This window comes from Clytia hemisphaerica, unplaced genomic scaffold (genome assembly GCF_902728285.1).
Source record: "Clytia hemisphaerica strain Z4C2 unplaced genomic scaffold, Clytia hemisphaerica genome assembly, whole genome shotgun sequence".
Lineage (NCBI taxonomy): Eukaryota > Metazoa > Cnidaria > Hydrozoa > Leptothecata > Clytiidae > Clytia > Clytia hemisphaerica.
Window position 1 is genome coordinate 135,283 of NW_027104018.1, and position 20,399 is coordinate 155,681.

General features: G+C 35.0%; 2 protein-coding genes across 2 annotated transcripts in view; one reads left to right on the forward strand and one right to left on the reverse strand.

Annotated features, from left to right (window-relative positions):
- Positions 1-10,392: 10,392 nt before the first annotated feature.
- The window catches only part of LOC136811382 (uncharacterized), an 18,894-nt gene continuing 8,887 nt past the window's right edge, over positions 10,393-20,399 (forward strand). Inside the window, exons 1-4 of the mRNA XM_067067983.1 lie at positions 10,393-10,579; positions 10,910-10,997; positions 11,998-12,081; positions 12,430-12,554. Of these exons, the coding sequence (XP_066924084.1) occupies positions 10,484-10,579; positions 10,910-10,997; positions 11,998-12,081; positions 12,430-12,554 (393 nt within the window). The 5' untranslated portion in view covers positions 10,393-10,483. The remainder of the gene's footprint in view (positions 10,580-10,909; positions 10,998-11,997; positions 12,082-12,429; positions 12,555-20,399) is intronic.
- The window catches only part of LOC136811401 (calmodulin-alpha-like), a 9,207-nt gene continuing 3,608 nt past the window's right edge, over positions 14,801-20,399 (reverse strand). The window contains exons 2-6 of the mRNA XM_067068004.1: positions 19,102-19,129; positions 17,939-18,082; positions 17,515-17,634; positions 15,467-15,595; positions 14,801-15,084 (exon numbers count right to left, since the gene is read on the reverse strand). Of these exons, the coding sequence (XP_066924105.1) occupies positions 14,972-15,084; positions 15,467-15,595; positions 17,515-17,634; positions 17,939-18,082; positions 19,102-19,129 (534 nt within the window). The 3' untranslated portion in view covers positions 14,801-14,971. The remainder of the gene's footprint in view (positions 15,085-15,466; positions 15,596-17,514; positions 17,635-17,938; positions 18,083-19,101; positions 19,130-20,399) is intronic.

Below are 20,399 nucleotides of genomic sequence, written 5' to 3' on the forward strand. Positions count from 1 at the left end.
AAAGAAAGCCCGTGATCTTAGCTTTCCAGCGGTATATAACACTGTGGACACGGGCTAGACGGCAAATTGGTAAAATGCCGAACGTTTTGCAACATTTTGAAATTGTTTGCCGACGGGGAAAAGAATTGCACTTTCAAGAATAAATGTGTCTGGAAATGGAGGAAAAGTAATTGGAGGCTGAACTGTATGTTTATCAGAAAAAGGGTGAGAAATTCAAAAACACATTCGCTAATTTCTTTTTCTTTTTTTTCATGTGTAGTTTTTTTAACTTTGCTCTTTAGCATGGGAATGTCCCAAAAAAGTTTTTTTTCTGCCAAATGGCTTTTTTTCATTTGGGGTTCTACTTTCAGAAAAATAGTCTCTCATAGTTTTTGGTCCATTTCCAGGGCCCTTGAAAATGGTCCTAACACCTGTGGGACTCAGGTCAACCTTTTCCAAGCTATTTGCTTCAATAACAAAAAAAACAATGCAATGTCTTCTTTTTCAAAAAAAGATATATCTTTCGTTATTTGATAAATATACAAATATTTACAAATATGTATATAATAATATTTAACACCATCAAGAATTTCCCTCCAAATTTGAGGTCTAGCTCCACTAAAAAAGAGATATGCAAAATTTTAAGAAGCATGACTGGAAAATTTTTTTTTCTTTTTTGAAACATTTTCGAATTTTTCAAGCTATTTCCTAACCTTTTTTGACATTTTTAGTCAAAATTTTGACACTAAAATTTAATAGGACACGATCAATAATATGAGGACACCATTGTGGACATCATAAAATTGTCCAAAAATTGTTTGTTAATAAGTTCTGAATTTAATTGTGATGGTCGAAAATTAACAGAAGTTAGATATACACGTTCTTTAAATATTTTTTTCAAAAAATTAAAAACTTATTTTTGACAAAGATATGATAAAAAATTACATTGTTAACTTTTTATCAATCAATGAAAGTAAAAAGTCTGAAATCCCCCAATGAAAAATTATTTATATGTTTAATTTAGCCAGATATTAAATTTTACAAAATTTATCAGAGCGTTAACAAAATATTGATAAATTTGTAACGCTGTACACTCAGAAAATTACGAAAATGGTTTGCTGCCTTGGAACTAGCAGTTAGATTTTAGACAATTTCAGAGAAAGTGAATTTATCAGATAGAAATAACAATTGTTGCATGTATTTGGACACAAAAATGATAAATTTTAACAATTTTGGCAAAAATGAACTTAATCTAGCAAGGAAAAATTAAGATAAAGTTTTAAGTCATTTGGGGGCAATTTTTAGGGGTCAAATCAGGTTCCAAACTTAAATTAGTGAAATGTCTTTCAGATAACCAACTTTAATTGACAAGTTAAAGATATGCGGATGCACGTTTCGGAATAAATGAAAATTGTAATCGTAGTACTCTAGATTTGGAGAAACCCTGTTATAGTGTTTCACGTTAGTTGTTTAGTATTTTGTTAACATTTTACAGTATTTTTGTTAATATTAGTGTTTGATTTATTCTAGGGTGTTTTTAATTAGGTTGTAGATCAGCTTCTTGAGCATTTTGAAAGTCTTAATTGAGTATCTTTAAGTGGCAAAGACTAATAAAACTATAACAGAAAGTAATTGTTTAAAAATTATCTTCTATTGTCTGAACATTTATCATTTGAATCTATCTTTTTCTGATTTCGCTCCATTGATACTCAGATTTGTTAATATGCAAACAATTGGTCATTTTTTAACCATTTATGTCAATTTGATAATATTTTAACACCCTACTTACTAGTGTAATATTACAATACATACTAGTTTTGGTTAAGTTTTATCTATTTTGTTCAAGTTATTCAAAATTTAGTTCTGCGTATAGTTTTAAAGAGATATGTATCAAAACAAAGAGTTAAAAATAACGACCCAAATTGTTGGCAGTTTCCCAAAATTTTGATAAAAGTACCAAGTTTTGAACTTCAATCGTTAAAAAATTATCATTCATTGTTTTGAGCCTGAAACCTGTCAAATTTGATAAAAAATTATCATATTTTTGGTCTGTCCAAAGGATTTCAATTTCAAGGTAAATTAAAGTTTTAGACTATTTTTTATCATTTCCAAAAAAAAGACCTTGTTAATTTTTTATCATTTTTTTGTCATCACTTTAGGTGTTAATAAGTTGTCTTGATTTGATCGTTGCGACACAGGACCTCAACAGTGTTAAAGATTTATCAATTTTTGAAGATAACATATCCACTGATAGTTGTCAATATTCACTATGTTCAAATAATTGATAAAAGTTTAACACATGGTATCAATGTCCACAAGTAGGCCAAAATTGGTCTCATATTATTGATCGTGTCCATATCTTTACAACCACTTATCCTCTTGAGGCCTATGACCCCTCATTTTCTTTCTTTTTCAAAGCTCTACAAGATAGGATGGATTTTGAAAAAAAATTAAAACTTGAAAAATCTTCTGGAGTTGCTAATTTAGGCTATTTTGGCATTTTCCAGTTTTTTCTGCATGAGATTTTACAGGGTTTTAGCTGACTTTTACGATGCGGAGAAGCGGAAAAAAATCCAGGAAAAGCAATTTGTTCTTTTTAAGTATAGCTTTCTTCTTAATCGCTCTGATGGCCATCGAAAAATTGTTTTGTTCGCATCACCACCCGCCCCCCCGAATTTACTGGCGTAATTAAAAAAACCCGGGAATTTTTCCGACCACCCGTCCACCCGCATGCATTTTTAACACCTTTTGCAACGCGAACAGAGCATTTTTTTGATGGCCGCCTGATCTAGTGGGCCTATGATAGTTTAAAATTTGGTCTACATGTCGTTAAATAGGGAGTCGAGGTCCCTGTTCTGGGGCAAATAGGATTTTTGGAAAAAGAGCCCTAAAAGAGAGTTGGAGTTCATACCTTTAGTGTTTGTCCAAGCAAAGAGGTGAATTTACGTGGCATTTTCGATGTTGGAAAGTACTATGAACAGGTCTATAATTTGGTTAGTAAGCTCCACAGCCAGTCTTTCGAAATGTAATGTGGCCAACGCAAGCGAACAACAAGCCGAAACCGTTTTGTTGGATGATGCTGCAAGGTCTCCACCGCTGTGAGCTTTTGCCTTGTTAACCGAATACAGTATTGGTAACCATAAAAAAGGCGCTGCGGTGAAGATCTGAAACTGGACAGCGAAGTTTCACGGAAAAAGCTAGCCTGAGCTTGCAAAACATTTTCAAAATAAAAAAAACTACCGTTACATAATGATCGTTTGAGAACCAAAGGTTATCAATTCGCCGAAAAAAGTCGGTCATCTAATTCCCAACTCTTTGCATTTCATTGTTTTACGTTCTTGGCCTCAGATCAGAGGCTAGCCTTTATCAATCTAGCGCGACTTTTCAAAAAGTTTTCTTGCCGAGAGCCATCAGGCAGCCATCAACCACTTTTCATGTGTTGTGCAATATTGAATTGGTGAGGTACATAGTAGGTATTGTATATTTGTGTAGTTCAAGGTAACTCATTTGCAAAATACTAAGTCAATAGAGTTTTTTGAGTTTTGCTAGGTGCGATCGATGTCTCAGTCAGGATGGTCAAACAACAGACAAGCTTTCATTCACAGCAAAACAACATCAGTCATCTACAGGATAGCAACTCTGGAAGATTTTTCAAATTTAATGTTTTTTTTCAAAACCTATCCTATCCTTTAGAGCTTTGAAAAAGAAAGAAAATGAGGGGTCATAGGGGTCAAAAATTTGATTAAAAAATGTCAAAAAAAGGTTAGGAAAATAGCTTGGAAAAATAGACCTTTTCGCCTTTCCATCCGCCATATTGAGTTGTATGTAAGTAGTAAGTAAGTAAGTAAGTATTTATTTACCATTTAACACTACAAAAAAGATACAAGTGATGATATGCACAAAAAATATATGGAGGGCGGAGACCGCCTTCCTTATACCGTAGGATCGTCTAATCTCGACATACGTCTTGCAATCTCGACATAGCTGTAGGCTGGTCTTCGAAATAAAAAATCAAACATAAACAAATACATACCAAAGTTATCAATCAATCACTAAAATGTACTCTCTCTCTATCACGTCACAGATTGTTAATATAATATGAGAAATGTGAAGAAAAAACTTTAACGATGTAGTAAAGTAATCGCTAAAAACTAATTAGCATGCTTTCAACGAAGATGTCCAAATCACAACAACACAACATTTTGCACGCGAGGAATTTTTTAGTAGACATTTTTACCGTGAACCGAAAATGATAAAAGAACCCGGTTTCCTTTTGAATTTAATGTGACCGCCATACTGGCCATCACGGCGTGCGGCCTGTTAGCGCCTAGAGCGTGTGTTTTTATATATAAGGAAGGGGAAACCAGGCTAAGCGCGCGAATTATTTTTATCACGTGACTTGAAGCGTAATAAAGTTGTAAAATTTTAATGATGGACACGAGAAAGTTACGAGGAAGTTTGCATGCGTTTCGTGTGTTGTGTATGCAAAACTGCTTATAATTTGGCTGTTTTTTTAATTAAAAGGATTGCAATGTTTACTGAACTTCTAGTTTGATGGATGAACTTGTTCGATAAGAATGATACCAAGAATTTCATTCAAGGTTTGTTTTGATTATTTTACAGATCCGGTGTCGAGATTGCAAGACGTATGTCGAGATTAGACGATCCTACGGTAGTCTAGCTAATCAAAAAGATGCGGCCACCTCTAAGTACAGATTGCGTTTATAACACTTTGTAAATTATTTATAAATATTTAAATTTTTTTAAGAATTTTGTTATCTAATGAAGAATAAATTAACAAAACTGAAATCAGATGAGCTCAGGGTAATATTTGGGTAAGATCGCTGGATGCTGTTGTTCCAATGTGTTATGCAAAACTTAGAGAAAGATTTGTTCCCAAAGGTAATGGTGTTGTAGGAGGGAACAAAAAGTAGTTTCAAACATGCTCCTCTGGTACTTTGAGTGTTTTCGTCTTCAGCATCAAGCTGAATAAAGTTAAAAAACTCCAGAAGGTTAAAGGGTAATTTGTTATTTAGGAATCTGTGGACAAAAGATATATTAAGGCATTTGACAAGGTCAAAAATCTTGAGAATTTTGAGGTCAGAAAAGAGTGGAGAAGAAGGGCATCAAAAGTTGTTAAAAGTAATAAGACGTAAGGCTTTCTTTTGAAGGATAAATATAGGCTTAGAGGTGGTATTGTCAGTAAGACCCCAGAGTTGGCAACCATATTGAAGATGGGAATGAAAAAGAGCATAATAAATGTTAACTATTTTTGTTGAATGCAAAAATTATGGTGGCCGAATTGCCGTGGTGAAATTCCCTTGGAAAGTATGCAAAGCATATGCAAAAAGAAAGTATTAATATAAAACTTACATGCATAATTGGCAGTCAGTAGGGAAATCCTTGCATTTGCTGCACGGGGTGTGCATTTGCAACGGTTTCAACTATTTTTTCCGACCCTGTGCAAATGAGCTAGAACGTGTAAGGCAAAATGCGTGAAAATTAACAAATCTCAACTTTAAAATGAAAATGGCATAAAACGAAAAGATGAATGGCATTTTCATTTTTTCTTTAGAAGATTCTTTAGCCTTTTTAGAAAATTTTTGTCTACGGGTTAAAATTTTGATCTGTGCATTTTTTAATAATCAAGTGAAACATTTTTCCACTCTGTGTAAATGCAACGGGTCGCAGTGATCGAGTGTATTTGCACAGGGTTTTTTCGCCACTTTCGTTTTCGACCCGTTGCATTTGCCGCATGTCGAACCCTGTGCAAATGCAAGGATTTCCGTGACTGATTGGCATTATATTAAAGTGTAATCTTGTAGAAGAAAGATTAAATTTGCTTCTTTTGAAAACTAGAAATAATCAAATTTGCTCATCTCGTAGAACAAGCACTTAAAAAAACCATAACATTAGACATAAACTCAAGCTGAAAAATCACCCGCGAAGGTACAAAAATAATCCCTATTTGGCTGACGGTAAATTATTCTCCTGGGAATAGAACCGCCAAACGATCAAATCAAAACATTGATCGGAACCTGCTGAATGTGTGACGTCATAATTACTGCTTTCAGTTTGCGTGTTTTGAAAATTGATGTGTGTACTCCGTCTTCGTGGAATTTTTTAATGGCATGAAAACAGAATATGCTATGTCTTTTTAAAGAACAAATTTCTAAAAGGCTTTTGTTGTTCTGTAAATATTTCTTTTTGGATTAAGAAATTCCATCTTTTATTGTTCTAATGATTATAATATTTCTATATAAGATGCTTTGTCGGCTTTTTAATCTTTGTTTAAAAACTTGCATTATGTTTTGCATATTTTCCAAAAATCCAACCACAGCTTTTTCGTTCCTGTATTTTTGCATACAATTCAAGATGGCAGATGGAAAGGCGAAAAGGTCGAAAACCAAAACAAACAGCCCCAATGTTTATGTCTTTTCTTTGTTTGACAGCCCGAACGGCCCTTGAATTTGTGTAGATGGTCGTTCTTTCTGTCGCTATATAACGGAGATAATTATTGCATGTCGAATTTACGAGCGAAGCAGTTTTGCTATATTGTGTGCACCTTTAACTTCTATCCAAACAGTCTATACTTAAACTCTTATATCAAGATTACTTTCGTTTTGAGTGGTTTCACTTTTTTGATTTCAAGCCAACATCTTAGCAATGGGGTGTTCACCCATAGTTACAGGGGTTTGTGCAAAAAAACAAACATAGAACATTTTCCAAATCCCCCATTTCGATTTTAATGCAATGAAAAATGAAACTTTTCCATGTTTCACTTTTTTGCACCTATTCTTCAAAATAAAATATTTTTAAGATTTAAAGTTCTTCTTTTATTATTTAGAAAGGCCTTTAGTGCAGTATAAACAAATGATTTCATTTGTTTAAAAAAGTCAAAATATCAAGCTATATCACGTGACATGGCTTGGCAGCAGGTTTTAGGAGCCCCCTAAGAATTCAGGTGACCCCTAAGATTTAGTTAACCCCTGGTTGCCAAATATTTTAGGTGACCCCTAAGCCAACGACGCGTCAAATTTTTTCGAAAATCCTTTTCAAACAATCAAACAAATACAACAGTTGGTTTAGCTTATTGCTAAATAGAATAAATGCCCTAAGAAATAAGAGATAAGCTAAGTACTGAAGGTTCATGCCAGATAATCAAGATTTTGTAAGTCAGGGTGCAGAACCCTGGCCAGACAGATTTTTTAGCTAAGTAAATGCAACAGAATTGAAGAATTTTTACAGATCAGTGCCGTAGGAAGCATGTTCATATTAGGGGGGCTGAAGTTTAGTGACACCGCAAGGGCCAACCATGGTTTGGCCCGAGGGGGAAAATTTTGAAAATTTGAGCTCTAGATTGCTTGAGAATGCACTCAAAACATGCACTTATAAGACAATTATGACAAATTAAAAAAGAAAAACTTTGCATTTTGCAAAATAACCATTTTTGAAAAAATTATTGGGGGCATAGCCCCTTGCCCCCCCAGTTGCTACGGCACTGCAGATAATATATTAGATACCAAATTGTCAGTTTTTGAGCATTGCTTAGATTAAAATATGAGAAAGTGCCAACCTATGGTCTGGTAGGCTGCTTATAATTCAATCACCAAACATAGAGTCTAGCCCCCAGGTCCATCTGAAAAAATTAGGTGACCCCTAACATGGTTAGTCCCCCCTAGCCACAGGCTAAAATCAGGTACCAATTGCTGCTCGACCTTTTAGCCCCCCCCCCCTCAGGCCAGGGGGGGGTTCCAGCCATGACGTGATCAGAATCATGATGATTGGAGTGAACGGGAGCCGATATTTACCCACATTTTAATTTGGGAAGGTTTAGTAAATTCAACCACGTATCAATGTTTTGATTTTTCAAGCGGGGATTTCTGTAGAATGATAAAATATAGCTAGACTGGAATGAACACCATAACAACAGTGATGCTTAAACTCCTATATCAAGATTACGGGATTTGGAGTGCGGGCCAATTTTACCTTCATTTTCAGTGGTTTCACTTTCGATTTCAACCCAACATCTTAGCAATGGGTTGCTCACCCATAGTTACAGGGGTTTGTGCAAAAAACCAAACATGGAAAGTTTTCGAAATCCCCTATTTCGATTGAACCAATAAAAAATGAAACTTTTTCCATGTTTCACTTTTTTGCACCAATTCTTCAAAATGAAAATATTTAAGATTGAAAGTCCTTCTTTTATTCAATGATGTTTTACGGTACTTTGTTGACAATATAACTCTCACATCAATTTCCCGCTTTAAAATCAGTAAATTGAAGATGAGACAAAACCAAAGCCTTAGGATCATGGATTGAAACAAATATATGAAGGGTGGGATTTTACAGCCGCCCGTCGCGCAAGACACTGAGAGGCTTGCTACAGGTGCCAAAAAGAAGGGCCGTGTGAAATCTCATTGTTGGAAATTTGATAAACAGCTGCGAAGGAGCGCAGTGAAGCAATCAGTAGAAGAGACCACTTTTGTTTTTGTTGCAGATTTCGATATAAACTTCTCTCACAGTGCACAGGGATTACTTGTCAATGTGTTGTGTCCACTTGTCAGCATTGTATTTTGTAAAGGTAGCGATAAAAGAGGTAAGATTAGCCTAGTTTTTAATCCTGATATAGGAGTTTTAAAGCCTAAGGGGTGGACGACACAGGATTTCCAAGGGCAAAAGTTTTCAACAAAATTCAAAATTTCCAAGGCAAGAGAAGAAAGTATTCATACACTTTCCAACGCAATTGAATTAACAACAGCAAAGAAGTGTGGAATTTCCGACGCATTTTGCGAAAATACATGGATTTTCATCAGAATTTCAAAGCACCATCACTGGATTTTTCCGAGGCTAGAAAAAATCTAAAAATGTACGTTATCCAACAAAGGTAATGACAATTTTCTGGAATGGCCCTTTGAAGGTGTAGAATATAGGCCAGGCCCAATTATGATTGTTTGGTTCGTGTCCTAGAAGCTTTTAAAAATGGGTCGGTCGGTTGGTAAATAAATCTGAAACTTTTTTTTTCATTTTCCCACCATACTGTTGGAGGACACAAACATTTAGTCACACTAGCGTCCCGCCGGAATGCATATCAAAGATTAATGCTGTGAAAGCGCTATATTGTTTACTTGACTCGCAAGCAAAAATAACACGGCGCTTTTTAATGAAATTGATATTTTCAAAAACTGTGAGAAATTGCCTAAAGTTTGAGCCATAGATGAAAAAATTTGAGCCAAGCCAACTATGAAAACTTTAAAAAAAACCTTAGCGTATAAACAAGGCCTTAAAAATCGAAGCGCTGTCTCGGGAATTGAATGACAAAATTTGTTTGGTTGATATTCTGGCTACTGCATGTTCGCAATCAGTCATTTTGTCTTATTTTATGTTTTCAAGTTTTAATTAATTGTCTTGGGAACTTGAACTTGACTCAGGTAACTCTCATCCTTCTTGTTGTTGCAAATACATCCTGTAGATGACTTATGTTGTTTTTTCTGAAAGCTTGATTTCCTAGTGTGACTAACTGACAAACCAAACTATCAATCAGTATAGACCTAACTCTTCATACAAAAATTACGGGAAACGCATTATTTGGGCTGAAAGAAATTTAGTCTATTGTTTACTATCCAGTACTATTATACCTTTTTATTTTTTTTTATTTAAAGATGGAGTTTCAAAACTCAATTTGACACAATAACTGTGCATGATACTAGTCGAAGCTATATTCTCTATATATAATCAAAAATTTCTTTTATTCTTGCATTTTAATTCATCACATCATATTCATTTATTCATAAACCTCAACAAGAAGAAAGGGGGAAGGAGTTTGAAAAAAAACGTTGGTGCAAACTAGTTAAAGCTCAATCTTACCGTCAAAATATTGGGTCACTTTCTGCTAAATGCCCAATTTGAAATGTATTGTTGAGCTGCCAATGACTCAAGAAACAAATAAATAGAATTTGTTCTACCCCTATTGTTTACTATCCAGTACTATAAACCTTTTTTTGATTGAATTTCAAAACTAATTTGAAATTAAGTTTTCTGGCCATAAAGCGATCAGAGGAAAATGCTTAGAATTTTCACAGGAGGTATTAATGTCTTAGGGTTAGTACTCAAACACAAGTAAAAACTACAGAGTAACTTTTTGGTCAAAAAACATTCGTCATTATTTGCAAGTTTTCCAAACACCATTAATTTTTACAAATAAAAACACCCCTTTCTCACAGACCCGGTAGGATTTCTTCAACCAGCAGGGATAATAACAGACTGAAACACAATGGGGATTGATATTCCCGACAATGGGGATGATATTTTGGCCAATTTTTCCAGTGGGTAGGGGTCCCAGTGGGTCTGTGAGAAGGGGGTGTATAGATTATCCCAGCGGCAAATAAAAAATAATATCATTTTTTCAGGTTTTAGCAATAAGAATATGAAAAGGATCTTGGTTAAAAAATCAGAGAATTTATGCTATCAATTATTTCTGATGTAAGAAGTCAGAAGCGATGTTATGATGGACGTTTCGACTGTTGGATCCACCTTACCAAATGAACAACAACAAACTATCAACCGTAAAACTAAAAGGATTCATTACAGAAAACATAAGGTATTTCAAATTGTTGTTATTTGATAAAACCTGACACAAAAATGATTTACAGCCCCCCTCTAAGTACCAAAGCTTGGTCAAAAGTGGAATGAGATCTCCACATACATCATAATGTTTGCGAGGGAGTGCTGACAAGATTCTTATTTTTTTGCTCACATTTGTTACCCCTTTTTTAAACGCCCGCTTTCTTTAAACGCCCGCTTTCTTTAAACGCCCCCTTTGAATACATAAATACTAAATTTTGCCTTCATGTACCTGTCCTGATTGCAGTGCATATTTCGTTACTTTCAAAATTTAAAATATTCTTTTTACTTAAACTTTCTCTTATAGGGAAAACTTGTAAAGTCAGGTGGCATTCTGAATCGAAGTGTCTACCAATTGAACCTCTCAAAAAGTCTAAATGATGAAAGTATACTAGGTAAGATCTTACTGTAAATCATAAGCAGTTGTACTACAGTTAGTATTTTCTTGAACTTGTTCCTATAAATCTTCACACTACAAAACATTTAATAAAAAACTACTTTATACAATGTCCAAAACCCCCTGACGTGGCTGTAGTAATAGATCCCTATCTTTATTAGTTTTTTTCTGTTCGGGCCAAAATGAAGCATCAGAATATTTTTTTGTCACATACCGTATTACTTCGAATAAACGCTCCCCTTCTTTTAAACGCCACCTTCGAATGAACTCCCCCTCTAGGGGAGGGGTGTTTATTAGAAACTTGTGACTTTAGTTTAAGGTGTTGATTGGGTTTGAAAAGGAAGATTTTAGTCATTTCTTGTAACCAGAGCAGTTTTCGATGCAATTTTAGTCGTTGAACCAAAGAAATTTTGCACTAAAATCTTGATAAAGAACTAAAACAAAGGGTTTATTTGCTCCAAATATTCGACTTTAAACTAGAATTATTCAATAAATGCCCCCTTCTTTTAAACGCCTCCTCGAATAAACGCCCCTCCTAAAATCGAAAAAATTAGGGCAATCTTTCAAGTGATTATAGGAAACCATTTGGTCTGTGATTTTAAAGCTACTCTTAGGTGCCAAATAAACGGGGGGGGGGTTCGAATAAACGGGAGGGTTGGAAAATTTTTTCAAATCAAATAACCGGGGGGGACCTAATTACCGGGGGGGGGGTTGGAAAATAGACTTTTAAAAACCCTAAGAAGGGTCTAAATAGACTATAAATTTAGGCTTTTTAGAGTAAAACATGAAACTTTCCATTTGGGAGCTGGGAATTTTTTCAAAAATTAATAAACGGGGGGGGGGGGTCCTAATAACGTCCGGGGGGGGGATTGGAAAAAAATCGAAAAATTAACAAGCGGGGAGGGGGGGGCCCGTTTATTTGGCACCTAAGAGAAATCTTTTCTATACCAGCAAATAAATCCTGAGATATTAATTTGTTTTAATCTTTTTCCTTCCAGCTGCAAAATCATTATCTCAATTGGTACCCATTCAAAACATCAATGCGTTTTTATCGAAGAATAAAGCTCTTGCAAGGGCCTTAGGTATCAAACTTCTTTAAAAAAAGTTTTCAAAGTGTGAACACCCCCCTAGAGCCTTCATAAAATAAAGAAGATATATAGATGTATGGCGAGAGTTTGATTTTCAAAGGAAATGGTGGGGTTTTTTTAAAAGTCAATTTGCAAAAAACGTCATTTTTATATAAAGAAAACGACTTGAAAACTTCAACGATATCATATCAACTGATAACTCATTAAAAAGCATTTCTTTTCCTATTTTTTGAAAGTCTCAGTACATGAATGAATTCGGTATAAATTGAAGATTGAAACGAAAGTAGATGATTAGACTGATACTATTAATTACCATAGCTTTGTTTTGATCTTCATTTTCAGTTGACAGTCGAAAGCAAGCAAAGAACTTTGAAAAGGAGAAATTTATCATTCAATTAGAATGCATGGAAATGAAAGAGAAGCTGAATAATTTACAGAATGCTGCCTTGAGATGTACTTGTAATGATGTAAGTTGGTTGATACCTTAATCCCATTAACTTTCTCCCACTCGGCCGTGTGAAAACTAAAAAGACGCGCGAATTATTATTAGTCATTGATAATGTGTAGAAATCTGTTTTTAGAAACCGTTTTTTTTTTTAAACGAGTCCTATTGGTTGTAAGATCAGGGGGGGGGGGCACGCAGTTACTACAAGACAGTATGACACTTACTACCGTGGTGGTACTGTATTTAGAAGTTATGAAAACAGTTACTACACAATGTAGTAACTGCTGTTTGGGGGTGGCGCCAGACACTAAAACTAGCACTTTTGGTGTAGTAAATGCTTATATTTTAATTCTTTTTAAAGAACTTTCAAAATTTTTACAAAAAATGATTTTTTTTGTGAAAAAATTATTTGTTGAAAAAAATATTTTTGTTATAAATGGACGAAAAAAAATCTGAAATTTTTCTCAGACCCAACTTTGAAATTATGCTTTCACTAATTTCATTAAAATGTTCTCAAAAGCTGTTAACCAAGTCATAGTGTGCACCCCCCCCAGAATAGTGGGGGGGGTTTTGTTGATTTGGGTCGAAAATTTTCAGGTGGGATTTGGGGTTTTCCAGGTTTTAGGTGGGAGAAACAAGTTAAGGTGGGAGTTAATTTCTTTAGGTGGGACGTTGGGTGTTTTGGAAAAAATTAAAGTAAAATTTCTTATTTTCAGATTTTATGACATATTTTTTTTATATTTCATAAATAATTTTTTACCATGCTAAACTTTTCTTTTTATTATTACAGGTCATTTGATGTGTGAATAAATATCTTTAAGAATGATTTTTTTTAACTTTTGCTTACCTTATTACACTTATATAACTACTCTCGGGTACCTAATAGCCGGGGGGGGGGCGCTAATTAATTTTTCGAAAATTTTCCACCCAAGACATTCTTATTCCAACGCTTATTGATTTTTGGGAAAATTTTTTTTGAAAGTTACCTCTTTTGCCCTAATTCTGCTGTATCAGCCTCCTTTTCGAACATTTTCCACCCAGGACATTTTTATTCCCAACCCCCCCCCCCACTTATTAAATTTTGAGATTTTTTCCAACCCCCCTGCTTATTCCAAACCCCCCGGCTATTAGGTACCCGAGAGTAGTCAAGTAAAAGTACGCGGTTAAAATGAGTGCGAGAATTTATTATCGCGAAAGGCAGGGTTTTCGAAAATAACCATGGCTCGAATTTTGTTTAAACATTTGTAATTAACGCGAGGTAAGCAATTCGCATTAATAACATGAGTAGTTATATAAGTGTAATAAGGTATTTTGAGAAGCACCAAAATGTAAGAAATGGAACTATACATATACGAATAATTACCACAGTAAAATAATGATAAAAACTAGATTTACATAATGTGAACAATATGCAAGAAATATTTTTGCTCTTATTTTTAACAATCATAATCGTATATTGACCAACAATATATTTCATCTTCATATTACGGTAAAGAAATTTTGTTTTGTTCCTCGAATTAGTATTTTTTTTTTCTTTTTAGCTGGGATCTGGGAGTCTGGGCTGAAGGTGGGAATTTTAGGATAAGGTGGGACCTGAATTTTCAGGTGGGACCTGGAACCCCCTTGCACACTATGCAAGTAAATCAAAAGAAAATCTAGCACAAAAATGGCTCTAGGTTGAAAAATAATCGCAAGTTAGGGTAATTTCGAGCATGTTTTTGATGATATCACTCAAAAACAGGGGTGGTACCTGGAAATCTTTTCTGAAAACAGTTACTACCAAGGTGTAGTAACTGCAAAGGGTGGTGGTCCTAAAAGTGTTGAAAAAGCACTTACTACACATCATGTCTTGTAGTAACTGCGTGCCCCCCCTGGTAAGATCTCTAGTTTTTACAAAGGTGGACTAAAAAATAGTAGAACTTCTACCAGTTTGCTCGAAAAAAATTTCGGATGTTTGACGTTTTCCTTAGACCTATCACTTTTCAAAAAGCGTAAAATTATGCTGAAAATAGTTGATTCAATTTCGCCTTTTTCTTAAATTTTTCTTAAGGTAATTTTAATTCTTCTTCGGGCTCGTTATCTATATTTTCTTCAATAACGCTAAAAAAATACCCCAGAAATTACAAGCTTTGCGAAAATTAAAACCACATTTTATTAGGTGGGCTAAAATAAAAAGGTGAGCGAAAAGTATTGAGGTAAAGGTATAAAGGAATAGATGTTTTTAATTTATTGTTAGTTTGATCATTTTTACAGCAAACATTATTAGGCGACTGTGTTGAATCGTGTATTTTTAAAGGTCAATCTTCAATTGTTACTGCTTTGAAATATCTTACAAATTCATACAAAGAAAATATAATGGACTAAATTATCGGTTTTGATTAATTTGGATGATGCAGTATTATAATTTTTCCCATAATATGTACACCATACTCAAAGTATCTAAGTCAAGAATCGAAGCGCTCTTAGACTTTGTTTGTTTTGGTTATGTTGTTGTTGTTGTGCCAACGCATGTGAATGGATCTTCAGGTCAGGTTTTGCTAGGTTTTTGAACTCTGTATATAATAAGAAAGATAAGAGATTAATAAAAGCAGGAATAAAAGTCGGTGTTGTCTGTTTTGCCATATCATGAGAGTTTCCTCGCCAGTTAGTATCCCTGACTTGCAAAATCAACTAAAATCAAAGTGAAAATTTTCTTGAAAATTATTGGTATAAATAAAAATCCGGCTATCCACGCTATCTGCCTTAGGTAACTTATTTGAACGAGTCTGTTTTGTCAACATAATCGGTTCAGAAAAAAATCCCTGTCTCATGCAACTCTAAATGCATCGTCCAAAATTCAAGAGTTCGGATGTTCTTAACTTTTTAAAGCTAAGTATATAGTTTGTTCTTATTATAAAGAACTTGTAAAATGAGTTTACTGTATAGAAATCTTACCGTTGAAATTGATTTTTCGGTTTTGATCGATCTGAGATGCTTGCATCATGTCTTGAAGTTCCTCAATTCGAATTTTCTCGTCGTCCATCTGTGACAACACGTATTTCAGCTCTGCTGCCATTATATAACCTGTTTCATACATATAGGAAATAGAATTGTCATTTTCAGAGGTATTACATCAGGTATTAGTCATTTGAATCAAAGCCCAAAGGGAATTTTCTTCACTTCGAAACTCTTATTATTTGAATCTAGTTATTCAACTTATAATCAAAAATACAGTTTAACCCTATTAGCCCCAGGGGGGGGTAGAATCTACCACGCTGGAGTTCTTTTGTGAATATCTTTGAGAAAAATTTTTTAAACAACTTGAAACTTTCTGACTTTTAACAAAATCTTATTAAGAGTACTTGTGCAAAATTTTAGGGTCATAGGTTGCTCAGATCAGGTTTTATGGCTTTATTGTGAAACATGACATAAAATCCAGCTAAAACCGCTTAAAACTCAAAATTTTAAAGTGCTGATAACTTTTGAACTATTTATTCAATCATTTTCAAATTTTGACACGTGATAGACATTGACAATATAAATTTGAAAAATTGAAAAAAGAAAATTGAAAATGATGACGTCATCATTTATGACGTCATCAAATTTTGAAAATTTTACTCATCTTCAGCATAGATTTTAAGAAAAACTCTTCGCAGAAATTTCAAAACCGGCAATTATGTTAAAGAACAACCTTTTATCTTTCTGAATCTTTAAACATAATCTAAATATCTTTATTGGTTCGATTGTAATGGACAGTTTAGTAAACCATATATTCGAGCTTTTTTCCGACAAGTGGAAATTTTGTGATGACGTCATCGGTTTTTGAATGACGTCATCAATTTTTTTTTCTTCCTGGAAATTTGTTTCATGATGGAGAACATCTGTACCAAATTTCATGACCATAGCTCTTCTAGATCAAAAAAAATCGAGGGTGGTAGATTCTACCCCCCCCTGGGGATACCAAAGTCAAAAAAGCTTGGGGCTAATAGGGTTAATGTATTTTATTATGGGGAGAGCTTTTTGCCCTCCTATGCTGATATGGAAATCTTTACCTATGTATGTCTACTCTGTACCAGAGTGTATCTCACGTCTATCGCTTTGTAAGTACACTCTGTGCGCATTGTCTGTTTAATAAAAAAATTCCCGTACGGAGACCTCTGCGATGAAGTACGATTTTTTAATAGCAACACAACTCTTATCGTCTCCCCTCTCTCTCCAACACTTCATCGCAGCAGTCGATTTGAAGAATCTCAAATCAAAAAAGACAATGAATGACATCTCTACGGCGATGAATTTTGGAATTAGCTGTAGATACTGGGTCTGTGTACAGACAAATGTATGTCTGGTCATTGGAAAGAATGGTTACCAAAGATCTGTTTTTTTCTTTCATGATATTTACACCATTCTTCTTATTCTTTAACTGGGTCTGAATCATATTTTTATCAAAACCAAAATGTTTACGTTTATGTATGTATAAAAGCTTACTTATTATTAAATATCGGCTCAGTAGTGTAGTGGTTATCAATCCTGACAGCCTTCCAGTGTTCGATATCATCTTCATCATGTTATATGGGCGAAACATGGAATGCAGAGAGGTCCGACTCCCAGTATTTTTCAGGGGGGTGGTAAGGAAAACCTTATAAGAGGGGTCAAAACCTTCCTCACAGCATAGACTTTTAACTTAACTTAAAATATTTGTAACCTATCAGCTCTGCCCCGGTTCTATTATTCAACACTTATCCCCCTAGCAAGCTAGCCCCAAGTATTTTTTACAGTCTTCAATCAAGTAAAATAATTTTATTTTGTACATTTGAAAAGTGCAGTAGCACGAAATCGGAGTAGTGTACTCTTTTAATTTTTTGTGATGAAAGATATATTTTAATATTTTACTTGGCTCTGGTTTTCATTGAGCACTCTGCAACATCAATCACAAACAATACTTCTTTTTTTTTTTAAAGAATATATTTCCCAGAGCCTCAGTTGACTGGGTCTGACTGACTAACCTTTATTGTCTGAATCGAAGACGTGAAAAGCCTCCAACAAGTCTTTGTCATTCCACACAAGCTGATCACCGTTCAATAGCATCATATTTACAAACTCCACAAAATCGATTTTTCCGTTGCCTAAATAGAAGATAAAGGGGGTGTTATCATTATAAAATTTGCCGAATGAAATTTTACAGCTTGTTAAAGTGGCTTTTTAACTTGACAAAGCAGACTAAATTTTTTAAACTTCGTTTGAGCTAGAATCTGAGAATCGTCTTTTGGTGTGTCTCAAATACTTAAGGGCAGTCTAGAGACTTCGAAAATGGGCACAATTAATCCTTGGGTGAATATCTGGGGGTATTTTTTCTTTCATTTTTGGAAAATTTTAATTAGAAAAAATATTCTATTCAGATTTTTAAGGAATATTGAACCATATCCGTACCATCAAAATCTACTTCATTGACAAGCTTGCATATTTCTTTTTCTGTAGGATTTAAGCCAAGTGATCTTAGAATTTTGGCCAATTCTTTTGTTGTAATAAAACCATTCCCATCTTTATCGAAAGCCATAAACGCGTCACGAAACTCTGTAAAAAAATATATATATTTACATTTTTGCAGCTTAAATGGATTTATTTACCGGGGGAGTCTTTGGCGAGTTTTTTTCGAAAATTCGCGAAATTTAATTCTTGCGAAAAACCAAGAGCTCTGTCAATACCCCTAGGAAAATGAAAGAAAACAGTTGAAAAAAGGAACTGATTCGCGTAGATAACTCCCGAGAAAATTAGATTAAATTAATTTTGATTAAAATCGTCTTTTGGAAGTATCTGTTTTGCGAAAATTAATCCACTGAAAATAGCTTTTTCCGATTGGCTACCCCGGGGGGGGGGGGGGGCACTGGGTTTGCGGACTGACGGTATGTGCGGGCCAAAAATTGGCTTTTAAAATTGCACCCTTACAGTGCAGCAAAAATCAGTGAAAATCATACCCTTAGAGCCCATTTTCCCCCAAATTTTCGATCCCTTTCGTGCAAAAATTGGTCAAAATTCTAGCATTTTTGGTCAAAATATCTAGATTTTTCAAGAATTTTCTAAAATTTCTACCCTTACAGTGCATCTCTAGTTTTTCCGACCCTTACAGTGCATTTTAAACATATTGGAAAAGGTACCCTTAGGACCCGCACATACCCGTCGGTCCTTTTGCCCAGCTGCCCCCCCCCCCGGGTTGGCTACCAATATTTAAGAGTTATGAATCTAACCGCTGAGATTGACACCCAGTTGATTTGTCTCCTTCACACTGTTATTGAGGAATATACTATATGATCACATTCAAAGTGTAGAGTAATGTCGTTCTATTTTATTCACTATCGATGTCTTACAGGGGGGGGGGGGGAGGTTTCAGGGTACGAGAGTAAGTAAGTATGTGTACTAGTGTAAGTGTCCATTTTGGACCCCATAAAAGTACCAAAAACCAAAGAATCATTTTGAACCCTACACCCTAATTATAGTACACAGGCCGATACTATATGAAAAGTAATAATTTGGCACCACCCACCCCAGGATACATGTCGATTTTTAGTACCCTGACTATCAACCATGTGTCTTACCCTCTATCTGCTCCTCTGTGACTCGTTCCTGAAAGAAGAAAAAAAGATAGATTACTTTCCAAGCCGACAAAATGCCGTCCTCGAAAAATGTAACGCACGCTGTTGACGAAAAGATCAATTTGCAGCTACTCTTCCTCACAGGTTTAACCCCTAAACAAACATGAAGGTTTATTCTTTTTCCCATTGTTCCATATCCTAACCAAGCGTTTGATAACTAAAAATTTTGCCGGATTGGGCCATGTGGTGTTCCACTTCAAAAAGTGCGTATAAAATCATAAACATATACGTACCATTTTAGAAGTCTTCGTGTTTTAAAAATGTTATGTGTCAATGTCTTATTTTTTTCCATGGTTATATATGGCTTTTATTATGTGTATCTACCCTTTGAAACCGTTATCGGATTTCCGAGATTTTGACCAGAATGTTAGTTATTAAGGTTTTGTGTGGTTTTAGAAAAATTTAAATTTTGTCCCTTTTCATCCCAGAGGAGGGAACTAAAGTTTGAATTTTCATTTTTTTTAGTCTATATACTAAAAGTCTAATTTTCTATGAGCCGTGGGGGAGCCATTATGGATTTTTTTCCAAGTTTATTTTTAAATCGAGTCCGCGCGGGGACAACGTTACGTTTCTTTTTTGACGGAGTACGTTCTTTTGACAAGTCACGGGAAACATGCTACGGTTCCTTGCCGATCGGGAAACGTCGCGCGGTTCGGAAGCGTATCTCCGTTTTCGAAATTCTACTTTACTGGTAATTTTCGTAAAAGTAAATAAAACATTGAATAGCCAGAATCTCAACAGCTATTTTGCTTTTTCTTTCTTTGGTTTCTTAATATTGATTGATTGATCTGGTCTCTCTGCTCTGGTCACTGGTGTCATCGTTTACATGGATAGGGAATGTTTATGTTAGGTCCTGTCTTATCCAGAGAACATTTTGTTATGGATTTGTAAGTTGTTTCTTCGAATTATTATGGGGCTTATCGCAACCAACCTCTAACAAATAAACAAAGACCAAAGCCGGACAATGGACATTTACTTTAGCCCTCTTGAAAATGCGAGTGGCAATTTTTGCTGCATGTATACTCAAGTAATTTGGTAGTCTTTGTAGGGCGGCAATCCAATATGTCGTTTCCACGACCGACCGGCCGACTCACTTTGTAGACCGACCGACCGCCTCACTTTGTATACAGACCGCCGCATCATTTGTAGAGCAACCGACCGCCTCACTTTTGTAGACCGAGCGAGCGTCTCTTTTTTAGACCGAGCGACCGACTCACTTTTTAGCCGAGCGACCGACTCAC